The sequence below is a fragment of the Rhincodon typus genome, chromosome 35, assembly GCF_021869965.1.
Source record: "Rhincodon typus isolate 14 chromosome 35, sRhiTyp1.1, whole genome shotgun sequence".
Lineage (NCBI taxonomy): Eukaryota > Metazoa > Chordata > Chondrichthyes > Orectolobiformes > Rhincodontidae > Rhincodon > Rhincodon typus.
The window spans coordinates 15,122,619-15,143,677 of NC_063366.1; the positions used below are offsets into that span (position 1 = coordinate 15,122,619).

Below are 21,059 nucleotides of genomic sequence, written 5' to 3' on the forward strand. Positions count from 1 at the left end.
ATTTCAATGCCATAAAAGGGCAAATTCGCATACCGCAAAATACATCTTTGAAAAATAACAACGTATGATGGGTTGTAGCAAAGTTGAAACCGTGGAAATAAAGTGACAGTCAAAGACTGGGTATGATAGCAGCTAAATGATACAAAGCACGATTGTTCTTGATTGATTTTGAGTTCGGACTTGGCGGGTGGGGTAGCTGGGTGGGAGTGAAGATTAAAAAAAAAACGTTTTCCTGTACTGGAACCTATGGAAGTTAAAGGTTTAGAGTGGGAGCTAGAGAGACCTGGGGATGCTTTGTTAACAAATCCTTCAAGGTGACTGTCTGTGCGGAGTTTGCACGTTCTCCCCGTGTCTGCGTGGGTTTCCTCCGGGTGCTCCGGTTTCCTCCCACAGCTCAAAAATGTACAGGTTAGGTGAATTGGTCCCATAGTGTCCAGGGATGTTCAGGCGAGGTAGATTAGCCATGGGAAATGCAGGGTTGGGGATGGGTTTCGGTGTGATGGCGTTCGGAGCGTAGGTGTGGACTCGATGGGCCTAATGGCCTGCTTCCACACTGTAGCGATTCTATGATACAGGCGCGTGTAAAATGAAGGTACTTTCAGCTTAATTTTAAGGTGATTATCAAAAGATCGAGAGGTGAAATCAGGAAAATAAACTTCTATCCGCCTTCCCATCTCTCCCTATTTATTTCAGAACCCCCTTCCCCTCCCCCTTTTCAGATGAAGGGTCTAGGCCCGAAACGTCAGCCTCTCTGCTCCTATGATGCTGCTTGGCCTGCTGTGTTCATCCAGCCCTGCACCTTGTTGTCTCGGATTCACCAGCATCTGCAGTTCCTACTATCTCCGTTACCATATATATTCGACTTCACGTTGCTGGTTAGTGGAACATGTCACATTTTCCTGAGCTTGCAGAGTTTAATGTGCGAGTAATCCATCGATACATTTTATCCTTACAAGCGGTAAGAATTCAGTTATCAATAATACCACCGTTCTTAGTTCTTTTTTTGTTTAACCTCTGTCTCTATATGCAGCGTTGGTGCAACATTAGAGGATGCTGAAGCGCCCGCATTTACTACAACAGGCTGTGGGTTCAGCTCAGAATTCCTGCAGGTTGGAATATTTAATCGCCGTTTATTGAAACAAGCCAACATGTCCAGAGAAGGTGACTACAAATATTGTTTTCTCTTGTCCGAAGGTGAAATGCACCCATAAGTAATGTCTAATATAACTCAGTTTCTCAATTTGTTCTGTTGTTGTTCAGTAACCGATTGAAACCTTCAAAGAAAAGCGAAGGTTGTTTCCAACTTTCCACATTGGTAAGTTTGTATTAAATTAGAATGCGGCAGATGAAATAGGCTACTGTGAAAAATGAATGAACTGACAGAATCTGTTTGTTCACATTTTGTGCAGTATTAGATTCTGATGTCAATTAGATTGACTGTATATTGTAGATGCACTTGATTAGTGGAGGCAATTATCCTTGTGTTTGAAATACTTTCACTCACTATTGTAGAACAATCTATAGTGGTGACGCAAACCCAGAGAGAGGGAGACTCCGGACAGCGCAGCCAGATATCCCCGTACAATTCAACACTGCAAAAGACAACTGTTGGCAATGCAAATGAAGACTTCCACGGGGTTACAGGTATAGTGTCATAGATATGTAAAGCACAGGATATGGCCCCTCGTCTCATCGCGTCCGTGCCGGTCAAAAACAGCCACCTAACTATTCTAGATACATCTTCCTGCACTTACCTATAGTCTTGTATGCCTTGGCATCGCAAGTGCACATCTAAATACTACTTGAACGTTATGAGGGTTCCTGTCTCCATCACTCTTATAGGTAGTGCATTCCAGATTCCTACTACGCATAGATGAAAAAGCTTTTCCTCCCATCTACCTCTAAACCTCCTGCCCCTTACTTTAAATCTATGCGCCTCCTCCCCGTCTTGAACCCTCCATCAAGGCTTTTTTCCCTCTGTATGCCCCTCATAATTGTGTACGTCTCAATCATCTCCCTTCTCAATCTCCTCTGCTCTAAGGAAAGCAGCCCAGTCTGTCCAATCTCTCTGCAAAGCTGACCCTCCAGTTCAGGTATCATTTTGGTAAATCTCCTCTGCACCCTCTCCAGTGCAATCACATCCCTCCTATAAGGGATGCATTGAGATTAGCGTGACATCTTTATCGCTCCTTTTATTACACCCAGCATAGTGTTTTAAATCCATTGTTTCCAATTTGGGGATTAATATTTTACGAAGGTATCAAGAATTCGGCCAGAGTGTTGTTAAAGGATGTTTAAATTATTTAACAACAGCACCCATTGCATTGTCTTCATTAAACTTCTCTGCTAATTCTTCAAAACATTGACTTCGTTTTCTCAATTTTGGTTTGGCTGTCCCAAATCCATGTTAGCTATCCGCAATTCACTCAAACTTCTCTAGCTTCCGGGTCACTAATAGCCCTGTTAGCTTTCTTAAACCTTGCCTCCTGCCGATTCTGAACTGCGAGGAATGTTTTCGTTTACTAAACGAATAGCTGTCAATTTGAAGAAGCTCTTTGAAAAGCTGCTGGGAGAGAGTTCGAAATAGGCCTTGCTTGTAGTTTGAGCAGAGAAAAAAACAACTCAGGTGCTAACCACTGAACCGCCCTGGTACTCGCCTCCTGGTACTCCAATTTCTGTCTGCTATCTACGAACAGTAGTCAGTAGTATGATGGGATATGCTTCACTTGCTTAGATGTGTTCAACTCCAACACCACACCAAAACCTCCATAATGTACTCATAACCCATTGATTAAATTTACAATTCATTTCCTTTCCGACATAGGCACACATAATGCTCAGGATCTACATATGTACGAGGGTAACTTCTCAAGTCCCCTTTGAGAGCCTCTCTCCTTAATCACCTCAAACAACAAGGGCAGTCAGCTTATGGGAAATTTGCCAAAGGCAAGTCATATATTATTGTGAGTTTAAATCATGTCGTTGGCCCTTTGCTGTTGCTGGATCAAAACCTTGGAACTTATACCTTACCGGCAATGTGCATGATGTACTGCAGCATTCCAAGAGTGCAGCTCAACACCAAATCAACAAAGAATTTCAGGTGGCTAATAAATGTTGGCCTCACCAGCGATACCCAAATCACGAAAGTGATTTTTAAAATATAAATATAAGTGAGGTGATTTTGGCCAAAAGAACTGCGGATGCCGTAACTCAGGAACAAAAACAAAATGGTTCTGAGGAAGGGTCACTGGGCCTGAAACATTAACTCTGATTTTCTCTTCATAGATGCTGCCAAACCTATCATAGAACCCCTACACTGTGGAAACAGGCCCTTTGGCCCAACAAGTCCACACTGTCCCTTGGAGCATCCCACCCAGACCCATCCCCCTATAACCCACACAGCCCTGAACACTACGGGCAATTTAGCATGGCCAATCCACCTAACCTACACATCTTTGGATTGTGGAAGGAAACTGGAGCAAACCCACACAGACATGGGGAGAATGTGCAAACTCCACGTAGACAGTTGCCCAAGGGTGGAACCGAGCCCAGGTCCCTGGTGCTGTGAGGCTGCAGTGCTAACCACTGAGCCACTGTGCTGCCCCACTGTACCCACTGAGCTTTTCCAGCTACTTCTGTTTCTGTTGCTTTCAGCCAGTTGTGTGTTTGCCAGATCTTTGAGAAGTGATCCATTTTGTTCCACTCCCCTGCCGTTTCTCCTAAAACCTGCACCTTTCCCTCTTCCAGTTCCCCATTGAGAGTTGCCAATGTACTGACTTCCACCATCTTTGTGGTGCCTCAACGCAACTTCATATGGCACAGGGCCAGTGTCCATTCCATTGGTCCAGAAGCTCAGGTCATGTCCCACTCTGGATCTTTTCTGGCTGTGGCAAGTGTGTTCATAGCACAGTCCATCAGGGAGATAGTGAATCATTCTATTGGCCTAATGGCAGACTGTAAGAGCAGGAGAGTGTCCTGGTCCACTAGTGTGCAGAACATCTTAGGGTGATTGGCACAGCAGCTCATGGCTCATGCGATGCGTGCTGCTGCATCCACATGGCTTCATCGTTATCTCTCCAGCGGGGTAATTTGTTTTTGTTTTAGTTTCTGTGGACACTCCTTGCGATGTCCTCCAGCCGGAGGCCAGGGTCCGGTGTATCTCTGCTCTTGTTCCATCTCGGGTGGCGGCATCAGAACCAGGACTCCATCGGTCGACTCGGAGCCAGGACCCAATGCCCAGCGTCGAAGGAGGTGTGGCACCCGTGCAGCGTGTCCATCTCCAGATGCAGAAGCGCCCGGCATCGCTGGCAGTAGGAATGGAGCACGTTGCCGGGGACCCTGGAGACAGTATCACAGGTTGATGTCTATGGAGAGGGAAAGGTGAACTTTTGAAGCTGTTTCAGTTTCAATAATATCAACTTAATATTAATTTATTCAGTATTTTACCAATTGTACAATTTATTCAGTAACTTATTCTGTAATCCAAGAAGGTGCCAAAACATGGCGACATTTTTACTGTACCTATGCATGACTGACAAATAAATATGTAAATAAATACGTAAATTATAAATAAGTAAAAAAAGCGAATGATAATCCACTTCAGTACCTTGCACATTAGACTGCACCAATGAGTTGAAGTCTATGGCTTATCACTGATGCCAGAGAAAGACAGTCAATAGTTACACTCCTGCTCTTTCAGTCTAATAAAGGACCTCACCTGGTTTACATCCCATTTATCGCCCATGGTTTTCTCTTTGTTCACTTCCTGATCTTCTTTCAGACACTAACCTGGTCAAAATCCTACAATTCCCTCCCTAATAGCATCATGCCCCAACAGCAAATGGACTGCAGGGGTTCAATAATACAGCTCAACCCCACCCTGTCCAAAACAACCATAGCCTACCAGTAACCCCCAGACCACAAGTACCTTTTATTTTTAGTAGCTTAGCCATTCCTTTTCTTGGCCAGACATGTGGATCTGTAAACTGTAAAATGAATCTACATTTTATTTCTGAAGAAGGGTCCCGACCCGAAACATCACCTTCCCTGCTCCTCTAATGCTGCCTGGCCTGCTGTGTTGCTCCAGCTCCACACTGTATTATCTACATTTTATTTTCCCAAATTGGGTTTATCATTAATACAAAGAGAGAATAAAAGTGATGAAGCTAAACATAAAAGTTACATAAACAATTCCATGTCAGCCCAACAGCCTCCAATCGTCCAATAGTTTCTAAGGACAATACAATTCTGTTTTAGAGATAGCAAGAACTGCAGATGCTGGAGTCAGAGATAACACAGTGTGGAGCTGGAGGAACACAGCAAGCCAGGCAGCATCAGAGGAGCAGGAAAGTTGACATTTCGGGTCGGGACCCTTCTTCAGAAATGGGGACGGAGAAGGGAGCTGGGAAATAATTAGAGGTAGGGAGTGGTGGGGATTGGTTAAGGAGATGGGAGGAGCAGATAGGTGGGAGAGAAGATGGAAGGTTGTGTCAGATCAAGGAGGCAGGGACAGGAGGGAGCGTTAGACATGGGATGAGGCTAGTTAAAAATGAATTAAAAAAGCAGTAGTAAATTATGAAAGAAAGCAAGTGCTAAATAAAGAATGGATAACAAAAGATTATATATAAGGCAAGAGAGTAGCTGAAGTGAATATTGACCCCTTACAGTATGAGACTGGAGAATTAACAGAGGGCCAAATGGAAATTGCAGAGATACGAAAGCTTGTGTGATTTCAAATAAACCTGTTGTACTATAACCTGGTGTTGTGTGCTTTTTGACGTTATCCAGCCCAGTCCAACATCGGCACCTTCACATCACAGGTAATGCAATGACCTTAGAAAGGGAAGAACTGAGAACAATCATCATCATCACAAAGAAAAAGCACTGAACAAATTATTAGAATTGAAAACAGATAAGTCCTCCAGTGTGTAATTGTTCACACCCTAGGGCTTTAAAGGAAGTGGCAACAGAGATAGTGGTTTCATTGATTGTGATATTCCAAAATTTCCTGAATGTGTGAAAGGTTCCAGTGGTTGGCAAAATGTTAAGATAATACCCTTATTCAAAAAGTATTATAAACCATCAAAAGGCACCACTACTAGTTATGATAACACTGTCCCTGAGGTCCTAAAACACATTAGGCCAGATTCTGTTTCTGTTTGGCCCAAATCCTTACAATGGTGATATGTTAGGGAGTGCTGCCAAAATCCTAGGACACACATCTAAAGGCATCAATCACCAAAAACAGATGAAGACCCAATATTCCTGTCAGGTTACCAATCTGTAAACTTGCGATCAGTACCTTCCAAATCCATGAGAACTACTAATCAGAAGGACAAGGGCAGTAGATACATGGGGAACACCACCACCTGCAAGTTCTCCCTCCAAGTTTGCAGCTGATGTCCAAATAGTTGGTGTAGTGGACAGTGAGGAAGGTTATCTGAGAGTACAATGAGACCTTGATCAGATGGACCAATAGGTCAGGTAGTAGCAGATGGGGTTTAATTTAGATAAATGTGAGGTGCTGCATTTTGGTAAGGCAAATCAGGGCAGGACTTACACAGTTAATGGTGGGGCCCTGAGGAGTATTGTTGAACAAAGAGGCCTTGGGATGCTGGTTCATTTTTCCATGAAAGTGGATTCACAGGGAGAGAGGATAGTGAGGAAGGTGTTTGGTATTCTCACCTTCACTAGTCAGTGTATTGGGTATAAGAGTTGGGACATCATGTTGTGGCTGTACAGAACATGGTGAGGCCAATTTAAAACACGGAAACAGAGGGATATGGTCCACATGCTGGCAAATGGGATTAGATCAGTTTAAGGTAACTGATCGGCATGGAAGAGTTGGACTGTAGGGTCTGCTTCCATGTTTTATGACTCTATGACCTGTCGCAGAAGATCTGGCAGAAGAAAGCATTCACTAATAACCATTTACTCATTGTAGACACAACTGCTCATTCACCCAGTTTGCATCTCCCACAGCGACTGTCGAATCTTTGAGACTATTTCCACACTGGCCTAGGCCTCTGTGAGGTCACTGAAAGTTAGCTGGATCACCAAGGCTGTTGTGGTTGTAGAATGTCATCTGAGCATTGACAAGGTTATTGTTTAGCTCGCAACTTTGCACATGCAAAACAATGAATACCGAGGAATTTGAGTTCACCCTCAAAGTTTTATAACTTCGTAATGTTTGTTTGCAGCGGCAGATTTGAAACGCATCAGGAAATTTTACATCGCTCTTTATCAATATTGATTCTGGAATTCATCTCTGAGAATTTCACCTAAATAACAGAAATGCTATGCTACTGTCTGTTATCGGGCATCTTACTGGAGTCACAAGGAAAACAAAGCTGCAATGGGCTTCAGGAGGAGTGGGAGGCAGAATAATGCCAGACAGAGCAGCAGTAACAGAGAAGAATGGTTGTGACATGAGGGTGAGATTAATACAATTCCTGCAGGAGTCACTTTGTGGTTGGATATTATGGCTAAGAGGATGTGCTGGGTTCACTCCTCATGCCCCAACTATTTACGATCTATATAAATGACTTGATGAAAGGATAGAAGATACGAAAGCCAAATTGGCAGATGACACTAAAATAGTTGGGAAATTATGTTACAATAACAATGTAAGAAATCTTCAAATGGATGTAGATAATTTAGGTGAATGGGCCACAATTTGGCAGATAGTGTTTAATGTTGCTAAGTGTTACGTTATCCATTTTAGTCAAAACAATAGAAAACAATAGTGCCTCAGTGTAGAGAGATCTAGGTGTCCTCATGCAGATGAATGGAGGAGACAGATTTTTAATTAGTAACATGCTGAAAGGTCATGGATTGGTGCCAGGAAACTGGATTTGGGGCCTAGATGAGATCAGCTATGATCTTATTGAATGGCGAAGCAATCTCAAGGAGCTGAAATGCCTACACCTGCTCTTAGTTCTTATGTTCACACATATGCCAGGCGATGACCATCTCCACCAAGAGACAATCTAACTGTCACCAGTTGATATTAAATGTCATTACCATCAATAAATCCCCCTTATCAAATTATGGGCACAATAAAGGAACACATATCCTTGAATTTAAGCTAATTGAACATTCCAGCAGTAGATTTAAAGAATTAAATTTATTAATACAGTTAAATTATTAAGTTACAAATTCAAATTAATTAAATTAAGAAATAAAATGATTAGTACAAATACAAATTGGGTAGCATGGTGGCTCAGTGCTTAGCACTGCTGCCTCACATCACTGCGGACCCAGGTTCAGTTCAGCCTCGGGTGACTGTCTGTGTGGAGTTTGCACATTCTCTCCGCGTCTGTGTGATTTTCCTTTGGGTATTTCAGTTTCCTCCCACAGCCCAAAGATATGCAGGTTAGGTGGTTTGGCCATGCTAAATTGTCCTGTGATGTACAGATTAGGTGGATTAGCCAATGTAACTGGGGGCGGGTCTGAATGGGATGCTTTGCAGAGGGTCAGTGCAGACTCGATGGGCCAAACAACCTCCTTCTGCAAAGTAGTCATTGTAGGAAGTCACTAAATTATGCTGAAGATGTTTTCCTTGATTTCAATTAATGTTAATGCATAACTTATACAAAAAAATAATTTCTGTATTCCCGGTATTGATTCCAGTAACTTCTCAAGCTTGAAGGCTCACTGGATTTGAAACATTAATTCTGTTTTCTCTCTAGAGATGCTGCCAGACCTGCCGTGTTTCTGCAGCACCTTTTGTATTTGTTTCAGATTTCCAGCATCCTCAGTTTTTTGCGCTTATTTATGGATACCAAGAGTGTGTTTTCTCTTGTACTGAAGACTGAAACTAGAGTGCACAGTTTAAAAATAAGAGATCTCCCATTTAAGACAGAGATATGGAGATTTTTTTCCCATCACATAGTTGTTAGGTAATAGAGGGTGAGTCTTTAATTTTATGTAAGGCTGAGTAAGACAGGAAAGTGGGGTATTTAATTCATTCATGAGATGTAGCCACCATGGTGGGGCCAGTATTTATTGCCTGTATTTAGTTTCCCTTTAGAATGTAGTGGTGAGCTGCCTTTTTGAACTGCTGTAGTCCATTTGGTTTAGGTAACCCACACTGATGTTAGGGAGGTAGTTCCAAGATTTTGAGCCAGTGACAGTGAAGGAATGGCAATGAATAATGAGTGGTTTGCAGGGAACTTGCAGGGGGTGGTGTCCTTCTACTAGGAATTCATCTCTTTCCAATTAGCCGGGGGGAGCAAAGGCATGGTTGCTAAATCTGCTGATTATGCAAGGATAAGTAGAAGAGTAACAAAGACAGGAGCTGCTGGAAAAGCTCAGCAGGTCTGACAGCATCTGTGAAGAAATAATCAGAGTTACTATTTTGGGTCCGGTGACCCTTCCTCAGGCCAGGCACGCCCATCTCAAGTAGAAGAGTATGTTGTGAAGATAACATATGGAGTTTGTAGACAGATGTAGATAATTCAAGTGAGCGGACATAAATCTGGCAGATGGTCACATAATGTGGGAAAATCTGGAATTTAGTATTAAAAATGAAAATGCAAGTACTGTTTAAATGCAGAATAACGGCAGCATTCCGAGGACTTAGGTGTTCTAGTGCATGAGACAAAAAAGTTGATATGCCTTGTGCTAGTTTGGGTCGATATATTTATGTAATGATTTAAATGCATTGGAAACAGTTCAGGGAAGACTTACCAGATTGACACCTGGTATGATTGGGTTGACTTATGTGGAATGAATTAAACAGACCAGTCTTGTTTCCACTGGAGTTTCAAAATGAGAGGAGATTTGATTTAAGTGTCTAAGATCCTAATTGGTCTTGAAGAGTTGAATGTGGAAAGGATGGGTGAGCAGAGTATACTGGTCAAAAATTAGGAGTCGGCCTTTTTGGACAGAGATGAGGAAAATTTTGTTTCTCTTCGAGGGTTGTGTGACTTTGGAACTCTCTGCCTCATAAGGTAGTGGAGGCAGTATCATTTTTTACTATTTTTAAAGGTGGATTTAAATAAATTCTTCTTAAACAAGAGAATCAAATGTTGTCAAAGGATAGATAGAAATGTGAAATTGAAACCTAAACAGATTCGTTGTGATTATGTTGAATGCTGAATCAAGCTCAACAGGCTGAATTACCTGCATAGCCCAACATGCTGGCATTTTGGAGACATTTCATAGTAACCCCTCCCAAGAGCATGTGCTGAGACTTTGGAATACTTTCCTTAAATCTCTCTACCTGTTTTAAAGTCATTACATAAAACATAATGCCAAATCACTTGTGACATATTGACTTAAGTGCAATATGTGTTTTTTTTTAAACAAGGACATGCAATCCAAAATATATGCATGAAAATTTAAGTTCATTGGCTGCCTAAAATCCCTGTTTGGGTTACCCTGAGCCCCAAGGAGGAATCGTACAATGTCTCATTTCGAGAATGTCAAAGGAACGTCAGACAGCAACACTTCAAAAACTAAACAGTGACTTCATGTCGTTTATGTCTCAGGCTGCAGTCACAATATGAAAGAGGCATTTCCGGGTGAAAGGCATGTTTTTGTATTACCCTTCCAATAGTACATGAGAGGAGTTTAAAAACCAATTGCAACTTCTTGCCTGTGTGCACACTATTGTGCTAGCCTGTAGTTAAGTTACACTCTACTAAAGGATTCTGTGAAGGATTCTAGGCAAATTCTTAGCTATTCCTTTGTCATCTCTCTCACCACACTGGAACTTGCCTACTCTGTAAGCTCCATCACTCTGGTGATCACTTTCTTTTCTTCAGTCTTTGGAGATCCTGGTCAATAGTGATGTGATGTAGAAAGTTTTCAAAGTGTCCAACTGTTTCATTAAAACAGTCTTGGGTATTGTCTGCAACAGATCTTCTTTGAACCTGATTGGAGGTCACTCTTCAGTAGAAAAAAGCCCAATTCTTATGGTGACACAACAGAAAGGAGGAAAAAATTTGCATATAAATGGTATTTTTTTTACATCCTTTGGACGTCCAAAAGCACCTTGCACTCAGTGGCAGTGTGTTTCAAGGAAACAAGCTCACAGGACCTCAAGGATTGAGTGGAGAGAGTGAAACATACTAGTTTGATGTGAAATTGAGAAGTCTCCTCTGTACAATTGCTGACTATCGCACTCTATGGGTGGCAGGGTGGCTCAGTGGTTCGCGCCAGGGCCCCATGTTCGAATCTAGTCTCGGGTGACTATCTGTGTGGAGTTTGCAGATTCTGCCCTTGTTTGCGTGGGTTTCCTCTGGGTGCTCCAGTTTCCTCCCACAGTCCAAAGGTGTGCAAGTTAGGTGGATTAGTCATGCTAAATTACCCATAATGTTCGGGGATGTGTAGGTTAGGTGCGTTAGCCAAGAGAAATGCAGGGTTACAGGGATAGGGTAGGGGGATGGGTCTGAGTGGGATCCTCTTACAGAGGGTTGGTATGGACTTGTTTCCATACTGTAGGGAATCTATGGATTCTATTCTATGGATCAGGCAGCATCTGTAGAGAGGACAGTCAGAAGGATTGCATTCAGCGCATTAGAAATTTTAGGTTTCTATTAACAGCAGAGAAAGTATGTATTTCTTCCTTGAGATTAAGTTATACATTTAAACATTTTCCCTAGAAACATCCATCTCAATGCTGTGTCTAAGAGCATGGACTTGTAACCTGTATAAAAGGTTTGTTGGTTTAGATGTATAAAAGGAGAGTGGTTTACCACTGTTTGAGGTCTCAATGTAAAAGCAGTGGTAAGGGCAGGATTTTACATGGCCTGCAAATGAGGGAACCATAGCAGATAGGGTGACTTGATTAGATGCCAGCCAATATTCTGCTCGCTTGATAACAGCAAACGATATTGTGGCAGATGAGAAAAAATGGGTAATTCTCCTGACAGCCTGTGGAGCTGCAACGTTTTCTGTTTTTAGGAGCCTTAGTTGCCATGAGGCACCAGAAACTAAAATCTTTCAAGAATTAACGGACATAGTTAAGGAATATTACGACCCCAAGCCTCCTTTAATTCTGACACACTATCACTTTTACTCAGCAATTCAAGAACCAGGGGAGTCTGTATTAGGGTTAAGACAAGGAACAAAAACAAAGTTGCTGGAAAAGCTCAGCAGGTCTGGCAGCATCTGTGAAGGAAAAAACAGAGTTAACGTTCGGGTCCGGTGACCCTTCCTCAGAACTGATGGTGGCTGGGAAAACGTCAGTTTATATGCAGTAAAAAGGGGAGGGGGATGGGGTAGAGAGTAAATGATAGGATAGAGCCTAAAGAGAGAGAAAAGAGCAGCTGGACAGACAAAGAGTTGATAACGATCAGGATAGGAGGGTGAATAGTTGTTAATAAGGACTATTAGTGACTAATAACAGATAGCGTGTAATGGCAGGCTATGTGATAACAAGGCCTGGTGTGTGGGGTAGGGGCTGGGACATGGGAGAGTTGAGGCCCTAAAATTATTGAACTCGATATTGAGTCCGGAGGGCTGCAGGGTTCCCAAGCGGAAAATGAGGTGTTCTTCTTCTAGCTTGTGTTGAGCTTCGCTAGAACACTGCAGCAAGCCAGAGTCAGACATATTGGTCAGGGAACAGGGTGGTGCATTAAAGTGGCAGGCTACGGATAGTTCAGGGTCTTTTTTGCGAGCAGAATGTAGATGTTCTGTGAAGTGGTCACCCAGTCTATGCTTCGTTTCCCCACTGTAGAGAAGACCACATTGTGAGCAGCGAATGCAGTAGACTAGATTCTGGGAAGTGCAGGTGAAGTGTTGCATCACCTGGAAGGTATGTTTGGGCCCTTGGATACTGGGGAGGGAGGAAGTAAATGGGCAGGTGTTGCACCTTCGCGGGTTACGGGGGAAGGTGCTGTAGGGCTGTGGGGGTGGGGGGGGGCAGCAGGTGTTGGGGGTGAAGGAAGTGTGGACCAGGGTGTCCCGGAGGGAAGGGTCCCTGCGGAAGGCGGACAAGGGAGGGGAGGGGAATATGTGTCTGACGGTGGCATCTTGCTAGTGGTGGCGGAAATGACAACTGATGATCTTCTGGATGTGAATGCTGGTGGGATGGAAGGTAAGGACAAGGGGAACCCTGTTGCTGTTGTGGGTGGGAAGAGAAGGGGTGAGGGCGGAAGTGTGGGAGATGGGTCCGACCCGGCTGAGAGCCCTGTCGACCACAGAGGTTAAGATGACTGACAGAATTTGGTTTAGCCCTTAATGAGATGCTTAGAGATCATCTGGTATGTGGGATTAATGCTGTGATTATGCAAAAACAGTGACTACCTGAAGCCTAATTGGACTTCAAACAGGCACTACAACTGGCTTTGTCATGAGAAAATGCAGCAAAGTGAGATACGAATTGCAGGGTATTCAGATGGAAGAAGACACCCTCGCCAGGCCGAATGAGCTTGGGGAACACTACTTGAGTGAAGACAATTGCACAGCCTCACTCAGGACATATCCTGAGCAGGTGGACCCTAGGTCAGTTTGCAGCAAAACCCCAAAACGAAGTCAAGCCTCGGCCAAATGGCGAAAATTTTCTTCAGAATCTGGGCTGCCAAGCCATTCTATTTGCTGCTGGTTTGCAGACTCGAGACCACAAAGGTGTCTTACTAGATCAAAGTTGAGTAAAATAGTTCATAGGTCAGTATTCAGGAGAGTTCACCTACATCTGGTTTGGAGCAGTTAAATTGCTTAGCAATATCCAAATCGGAATCAATCAAGACAAAAGTTCTGGTTAAATGGTCATCTGGTTCTAATGGAGGTAGATACTGGTGCAGCATCATCAGTGATTGCAGAACCTGCTTTTAATAAAATTCACTCTGGACTCCAACCCTTAACCTTACATAAGCCCTTAGCTCAGCTGTGAACCTATACTGGGGAACCTTTACAGATTAAGGGGACAACTTCAGTTCCAGTCACTTATGACAAGCAGCTTGTTCATTTACCATGATTGTAGTAAAAGGCTCAGGCCCAGGCTTGATGGAGTAAAACTGATTGCGAGAGATTCACCGAGTTTGGCTTAACATTTTTCCATTAGAAAATGGCTAACTGAGTAAGTCCTAATTAAATACCCGGAGGTTTTCCAGGAAGGTCTAGGGGCTATCAGAGGAGCCAAGGCCACCTTGCATGATGACCAGGAAGCAATTCCCATGATTCTGCAAGGCTCCGCCCCTAATGTCATTTGCCTTGTGTGCAAAAGTAGTGGCAGAAATCAGAACACTGGAAAGTGACGGAATCATCAAACCAGTCCAATATGTGGAATGAGCAGATTTTGAAGGCCAACTGGTCGGTTCGCCTTTGAGGGGATTTTAAACGAAATTAAACAAACAGGTGAATAAATACCCAATCTCATGGATACAGGATTTATATGCAGTGGAGCTGTCCTTCACGAAGCTGAACATGAGCCACGCCTACTTGCAATTGCATTCAGCCCAGGATCCCCAGAAATACACTACAATAAATACCCATAACAGCTTATACCAATACGCAAGACCGTCATTTGGGGTATCGTCAGCCTGTTCAATTTTTCAGCGGACATTGGAGAACGTTTTGCAAGATCTACCTCAGGATGCCACTTACCTCATTGACATTTTAAAACATGAGAAACTAATAAGGAACACTTAGAAATCTTAGATAAAGGGGATGAGATTTAGTGTAAGAACCATGGAATGATCCCTCATAGTTAAGGGGCATGGTTGACATGAGGTCAGGACCAGTAATGTACAAAGTTCGGGAAGGTGCAATGGTCCTGAACAAGCAAGTGGACCATATGAAAGCTGCAAATTCGCAAACGGTGAGGGAGCAAACTATGCCCTTCTGTCAAAATATTTGTAAATGTTGCCGGAACTTAAGGGTTCACCCTATCTGTCAAGTGTTGATAAGTCCTCAGAATTGGGGATGGACATGATGGATGTAGCCACCTCACACCTTTGTCGCCAGAAGAAGAGAGTGAAATTTCTACAGAGGCATTCCTGGTCCATTAGGTGATCTCCCAAGTGTTACACACTGCCTGTATCAGATGAGTTAAAGGAACCTGAACCAGTGCTAACAAGTCCCTGGAGGCTTTCTGAGTAAAAGTTATGTTCATAGATTCAGAGGGGGAAGGGTATTGTGATTGTAACAAGGTCAGCCAAGTGGAGCTCATAGAAAATGAGTTCCCTGATTGGAGCTGTTAATCAGATCCAATCAGAGAGCCCTGGCTGACGGATATAAACAAGAGCGTCAGAGATACTGACACTCTGATGCTTGACTCTGTATGAGGCAGCACTTTACTCGAGGACTGTTCGTGTGTAAATAAAGGGTGAATTGGTGATCGGATACTGATCTCTGTGGAGTTATTGTGCAGTGGAGACTCTGATGGGTCAGGCCTGCATTCACTGGATCTATTCTGCCAACAAGCAAAGGAGTGGATGATGAGCCCCAAGTGCCTTTTAACCTAAGAGTTTCCCATGGTGAGTGGGGCAGTGGGCTCTGGATCCGTGCATCGACTTGGTGCAAAGAGACAAACACTCAGAACTCGGTCACTGACTGAGTGCAGGGAAAATAATCAGGAGGCCTGGAGGGGGTGAGGTGATTTGTAGTTTTAAACCTGTCTGGTTGGGTGACGTGGTTGCAATGGTTGATCAGCTGTTGGTGTGTACAAGATATGAAATATGCCTTTCAGATTTCAGATGTGCTTTGTGTGTGAGAGTGAGTTGAAGCCCATGAGTGAGTTCTGATAGATTGAGTTTGTTGTTGAAATATGTTGGTGTGGCCAATTCAGTAGCATTTGAGGCTACTTTTTTTTATTCATTGATGGGATGAACTTATTGCCCATCCCTAATTCAGCTCAGAGTCAATCACATTGCTGTGGGTCTGGAGTCACATGTAGGCCAGACCAGGTAAGGATTGCAGTTTCCTTCCCTAAAGGGCATTAGTGAGCCAGAGGGGTTTTTCCTGACAATCGGCAATGGATTCATGGTGGTCATTACGTTCTTAGTTCCAGATTTTTGTTAATTGAATGCAAATTCCACCATCTGCCAAGGCAGGATTCGAATTTGGGTCCCCAATACATTAGCTGGGTCTCCAGATTAACAGAGCAGCGATAATACCACTAGGCCATCACCTCCCCTGCTGCAGATTGGCTTTCACTGGTGCCAAGGGAGCCTCTTGTGGAAGTATCCCTACTCCTGGACCAAGAGTTCTGGGGTCAAGTCCCACCTGCTCCGGAAGTGCGTAATATCATCTCTGAACAGGTTGATCAGAGAGGAAAAATCATTAACTGGTGCCAAGGGAAGGCAAGGGTAATGTGCTAGTCTGGTGAGCCTGAACCCAACTTAATGTTTTAGGGCAGGTGATGGCCCAGTGTAACAGGAGAACTTAATTTTTTATTCAAATTAATGCCTCCAAGAACCTACTAGAGACCTGAGTGAAATCACCCAATCCTCAACCCACACATGTATCAAGGCTGGTACTGGTACAATTTGTACAAGGTCACACCACCTCATCTCTTTCCCTTGCGTCACTGCTAGAGTACATGAGCTTCGCCAACAAAGTTGGTTGGACCCAGATGCAAGGCACTATAGAATATTGCAACGCATTAAGACCACCATATCATAGTGAGGCCAAATTCATTAATAAAAAGGCAACATTTGGTCACGTCCAACTCCTCTGTGATGATTGCTCCCAAATCTTACAGTACACATTTCCCTCAGTGACACTGACATTGGGCATTTCTTCCTCTGCCGGCTGCAGGGATGTGTCAATGATGGACCTCACCAGATTGTGCTCCCACCTCTGATCTTGTTAACGTACCCACTGAGATGTCAGTATCTGAGCTGGTGGAGGGTGTAGGAGAGGCTTGCTTGTGCCTCCTCTGAGGAGAATGTGCAGCTGACAAGTTTGACGCACTGTTCTCTTGCAGTTGAGAGCCTTGTGGGTGTCACAGGTACCTGCTTAAGACAAGGGAAGGAAGGAGTTACACAGTAGGGATAGAAGTTGAGCACGTTAAGGGTTCGTTCACAGTGTTGGCAACGAAACAGTAGTGCATCAGATTACAAAGAAGCTTACTGAGAAACAGGAAGCTTCAGTGAGATGAAAGTGGCTGGAAGAACTGTTAATGTTGGTGCAGGAACAGCAGATGTGGTGACATGTCACATGTGCACGAGTGAAAAGCACAGTCGACAAGGCAGGCTTTGTTGATTGGGGGATGGAGTGGGAGACAGCCTCGAGGAAAGATGCTGCGTGCAATGTTGAGAGTGATAAACCAGGAGCCTGTGTGCGGTCACAGAGTGAGTGTGAGTGTGAAGTTTCAGAGAGGGAACGGTGGCACCTCACCTTGTGCAGCACTAAAAGTTATTCACCTTCCTGCATCATTGCTGCCCGCTCCTCTGGACTGTAAAAACTGCACTGGCTTCAGGCAAGGTTGGCAGCGTCTGGTGCCATGCTGTACTTTGTCAGTCCTAAGGAAAGGGATTGACCCTCCTCTCCACCATCCCATCCAGCAGGACCTCTCAGCTCCAGTCTGCGAAACCATGGCACCAACTTTGTTGTCGCGGCCACTTCCTTTAGAATTGTGCAGCAGTTCCAGACGTTCAGTGTTTGATGGGACAGTGTTCAGAGGAAGCACATCAGGGATACCCTCAAAGCCTCACTGGTGACAGGCAGCATTCCCACAGAAACCTGGGAATCACTGGCCCAAAACTGTTCAAAGCGGAGGAGGAGAATCATCTGGGAAAGTCGCTTTGAGATTTGCCATCAGGAAAAGGCAGAAGCTGGGCGAAACCAGGGAAAGGAGCGCACTGCCACACCAATGCCCCACCCATCCCTTTCTGTGACTATCTTCTGCCCTAAATGTAACAGAGCCTGTGATAGCTGTATTGGACTACAGTCGTCTACAGACTCAGCCTGAGTGGAAGAGAATTATCCTCATCTGCGAGGGACAGCCAATGATAATGATGATGTTTGATGATGTGTTCAACTGGGTTTTCATTACGATGAAGCTGACAGTCGGTACCAGAATCTGCCAGGATCTTCACCTCTACTGACTGTGCAAGCGAGCGCCATGTAACCTGGATCCATAGTTAATAAGGTGAGCAACTGAGAATTACTTGGGGATACTCTGTAAGTCTGGAGACCAGCACTCCACAAAATTCACATTCCACACTGAAATATGGGAATATTCAGCCCAACAGCTTTTGAAATGCTGAAGTAGTTGTTGTTGTAATGCTCCAGTTCAACCCCTCACTCTCTGCTCACTGCATCAAACATTAGCTGTGGTTGATCAAGCGCTATGTCCTGCTGAACCTGAGCAGAAATTATCCTCACTTTCCAAGATTTCTGCTTTCACGTAATTACAGAATTGCTACAGTGGAGAAGGGGGCTATTAGACCCATCATATCTGCCCCAGCTCTCGGAATGGTCTTCACATTATGGTGCCATTCCCATGCCCACTGACCATAATCAATCACAGAATCCCTACAGTGTAGAAGCAGGCCAGTCAGCCCATTGAATCCACACTGACCTTCCAAAGAGCATCCCATCCTATAGCCCTGTATTTCCCATGGCTAACCCACATAGCCTGCACACTATGGGCAATTTGGCATGGCCAATCCACCCAAATCTGCACATCTTTGGACTGTAGGAGGAAACTGGAGCATAGAAGCATAGAAGATAGGAGCAGGAGGAGGCCATTCAGCCCTTCAAGCCTGCTCTGCCATTCTTCACAATCATGGCTGATCGTCCAACTTAACAGCCTAATCCTGCTTTCTCCCCATAACTTTTGATCCCATTCATCCCAAGTGTTATATCTAGTCGCCTCTTGAATACATTCAATATTTTGGCATCAACTGCTTCCTGTTGTAATGAATTCCACAGGCTCACCACGCTTTGGATGAAGAAATGTCTCCTCATCTCTATTCTAAACAGTATGCCCCGAATCCTCATACCTGTGGTTCTGCACACACCCACCATTGGGAACATCCTCCCTGTCCAGTGCTGTTAGAAATTTATAAGTTTCTATGAGATCCCCCTCATTCATCTGGACTCTACGAAAACAATCCCAACCTGGTCAATCTCTCCTCATACTTCGGGCCACAGGGAGAATGTGCATGTAAACTCATATAGATAGTCACCTAAGGCTGGAATCAAACCAATTTCTTTGGTCTATGAGACAGCAGTGTTAACCACTGAGACACCGTGCCACAAATCATGCGTCATGTTGTTTTAAATTTAATAATAATATAGCAGAGGCTTGAATGCTTCAATTTAAGCTGTCCCCAACACTCTTACAAGCACTCACTGTTTGAAAGTGTTTAGCAAGTTGCATTTCCTACTTTGTAAATTGTTTTCAATCTGCGCTGTAGTGCACTGGTTACCATGTTCACTTCAAACATGAAAAGTCCTGATTCAAAACTGTGCCAAAAACTATATTTCCAGTAGGCAGACCAAGACGACTAAGCAGGCAATGCAGGAATATCCTCTGGCCATTCCCCTGAAAAACAGACATACCGCTTCGGATACTGTTGAGGAGAACGTCTTCTCAGGGGAAAACAGCGTACAAGGCAGGAGCAAATACTGTGGAAATGCAACAGTCATAGGGGATTCAATTGTACAGGGAATAGATGGACTTTACTGTGGCTACAAATGAGCAAGACACTATGGTTCTAGGTTCAAGGGTGTCTCAGAGTTGCTACAGCAAATCTTGGAGAGGAGAGTGAACAGCTAATGGTTGTGGTACACATTAGTACTAACGACACGGGTGATAAAAATGGATGAAGTCCTAAAAGTAGAATATAGGTAGTCAGGAAGCAAGCTGACAAGTAGAACCTCAATGATAGTTAGCTCTGGATTACTATTGGTGCTACATGCTAGTTAGAGTAGACATAGAAAGATATAGCAGATGAACATATGGCTAAACAGATGGTGTGACAGGGAAGGTTTCAGATTCCTGCGGCATTGGAACCAGTTCTGGGGGAGGTGGGTTCAATGCAGGCTGAGGAAGGGTCACCGGACCCGAAACGTTAACTCTGTTTTTTCCTTCACAGATGCTGCCAGGCCTGCTGAGCTTTTCCAGCAACTTCAGTTTTTGTTCCAGTGCAAACTGGATGGGTTACACCTGGGCAGGACCAGAACTGATGTCCTCAGGGCATATTTGTTAGAATGGTGGGGGAGGGTTTAAACTGAATTGGTAGGGGGATGGGGATGGATGCAAGCACTCAGATGAAGAGAAACCAAGGACAAAAACAAAAGACAGAAACGGGAATTAAAAAAGTGATAGGCAGAACATTCAAAGGCGAGGTTCAAAAACAATCAAAATCAGACCACTGTGAAAAATAGTGAGAATAGGACATTAGAAAGACAAGCCTTAAGGTTTTGTGCCTGAACACGTAAAGCTTTCAAAATAAAGTGGATAAACAAATTTGCAAAAAGATGAAAACAGGTATGGTATAGTTGGGATTACAGAGATTTAGCTGCAGTGTGATCAGGGGTGGGGACTGAACATCCAAGGTTATTCTTGAACCAGAGATAGTAGGAACTGCAGATGCTGGAGAATCCGAGACAACAAGGTGCAGGGCTGGATGAACACAGCAGGCCAAGCAGCATCATAGGAGCAGGAAGGCTGACGTTTCGGGCCTAGACCCTTCATCAGAAAAGGGGGAGGGGATGGGGGTTCTGAAATAAATAGGGAGAGAGTGGGAGGCGGATAGAAGAGGGATAGAGGAGAGGATAGGTAGAGAGGAAACAAACAGGTCGAAGAGGCGGGGATGGAGCCAGTAAAGGTGAGTGTAGGTGGGGAGTTAGGGAGGGGATAGGTCGTCCAGGGAGGACGGACAGGTCAAGGGGGCGGGATGAGGTTAGTAGGTAGGAGATGGGGGTGCGGTTTGAGGTGGGAGGAGGGGATAGGTGGGAGGAAGAACAGGTTAGGGAGGCGGGGACGAGCTGGACTGGTTTTGGGATGCGGTAGGGGGAGGGGAGATTTTGAAGCTTGTGAAATCCACATTGATACCATTGGGCTGCAGGGTTCCCAAGCGGAATATGAGTTGCTGTTCCTGCAACCTTTGGGTGACATCGTTGTGGCACTGCAGGAGGCCCAGGATGGACATGTC

General features: G+C 44.2%; 2 protein-coding genes across 3 annotated transcripts in view; both read left to right on the forward strand.

Annotated features, from left to right (window-relative positions):
• Positions 1-528: 528 nt before the first annotated feature.
• LOC125487055 lies at positions 529-5,274 on the forward strand. Of its 2 annotated transcripts, XM_048616990.1 has the most exons (5): positions 529-875; positions 1,031-1,161; positions 1,513-1,644; positions 4,105-4,380; positions 5,257-5,274. In XM_048616990.1, exons 1-4 carry the CDS (start codon positions 760-762, stop codon positions 4,359-4,361), a joined length of 636 nt encoding a protein of 211 aa, XP_048472947.1. In that variant the 5' UTR covers positions 529-759; the 3' UTR covers positions 4,362-4,380; positions 5,257-5,274. The 2 variants fall into 2 exon arrangements, with proteins under 2 accessions (XP_048472947.1, XP_048472946.1); XM_048616989.1 differs by lacking the exon at positions 5,257-5,274 and having other exon boundaries at positions 4,105-5,023.
• An 11,887-nt stretch (positions 5,275-17,161) lies between these two features.
• Positions 17,162-21,059, forward strand: part of LOC125486945 — a 30,951-nt gene continuing 27,053 nt past the window's right edge. The window contains exons 1-2 of the mRNA XM_048616520.1: positions 17,162-17,243; positions 17,815-17,964. Coding sequence (XP_048472477.1) covers positions 17,162-17,243; positions 17,815-17,964 — 232 coding nt within the window. The remainder of the gene's footprint in view (positions 17,244-17,814; positions 17,965-21,059) is intronic.

Coding starts and splice junctions, on each gene's coding strand:
- LOC125487055 (XM_048616990.1), top strand. CDS start 760: ATGATGCTGCTTGGCCTGCTGTGTTCATCCAGCCCTGCACCTTGTTGT. Junction 1,162..1,512: donor AGCCAACATGTCCAGAGAAG/GTGACTACAAAT, acceptor TCACTATTGTAG/AACAATCTATAGTGGTGACG. Junction 1,645..4,104: donor AGACTTCCACGGGGTTACAG/GTATAGTGTCAT, acceptor TTTTTGTTTTAG/TTTCTGTGGACACTCCTTGC.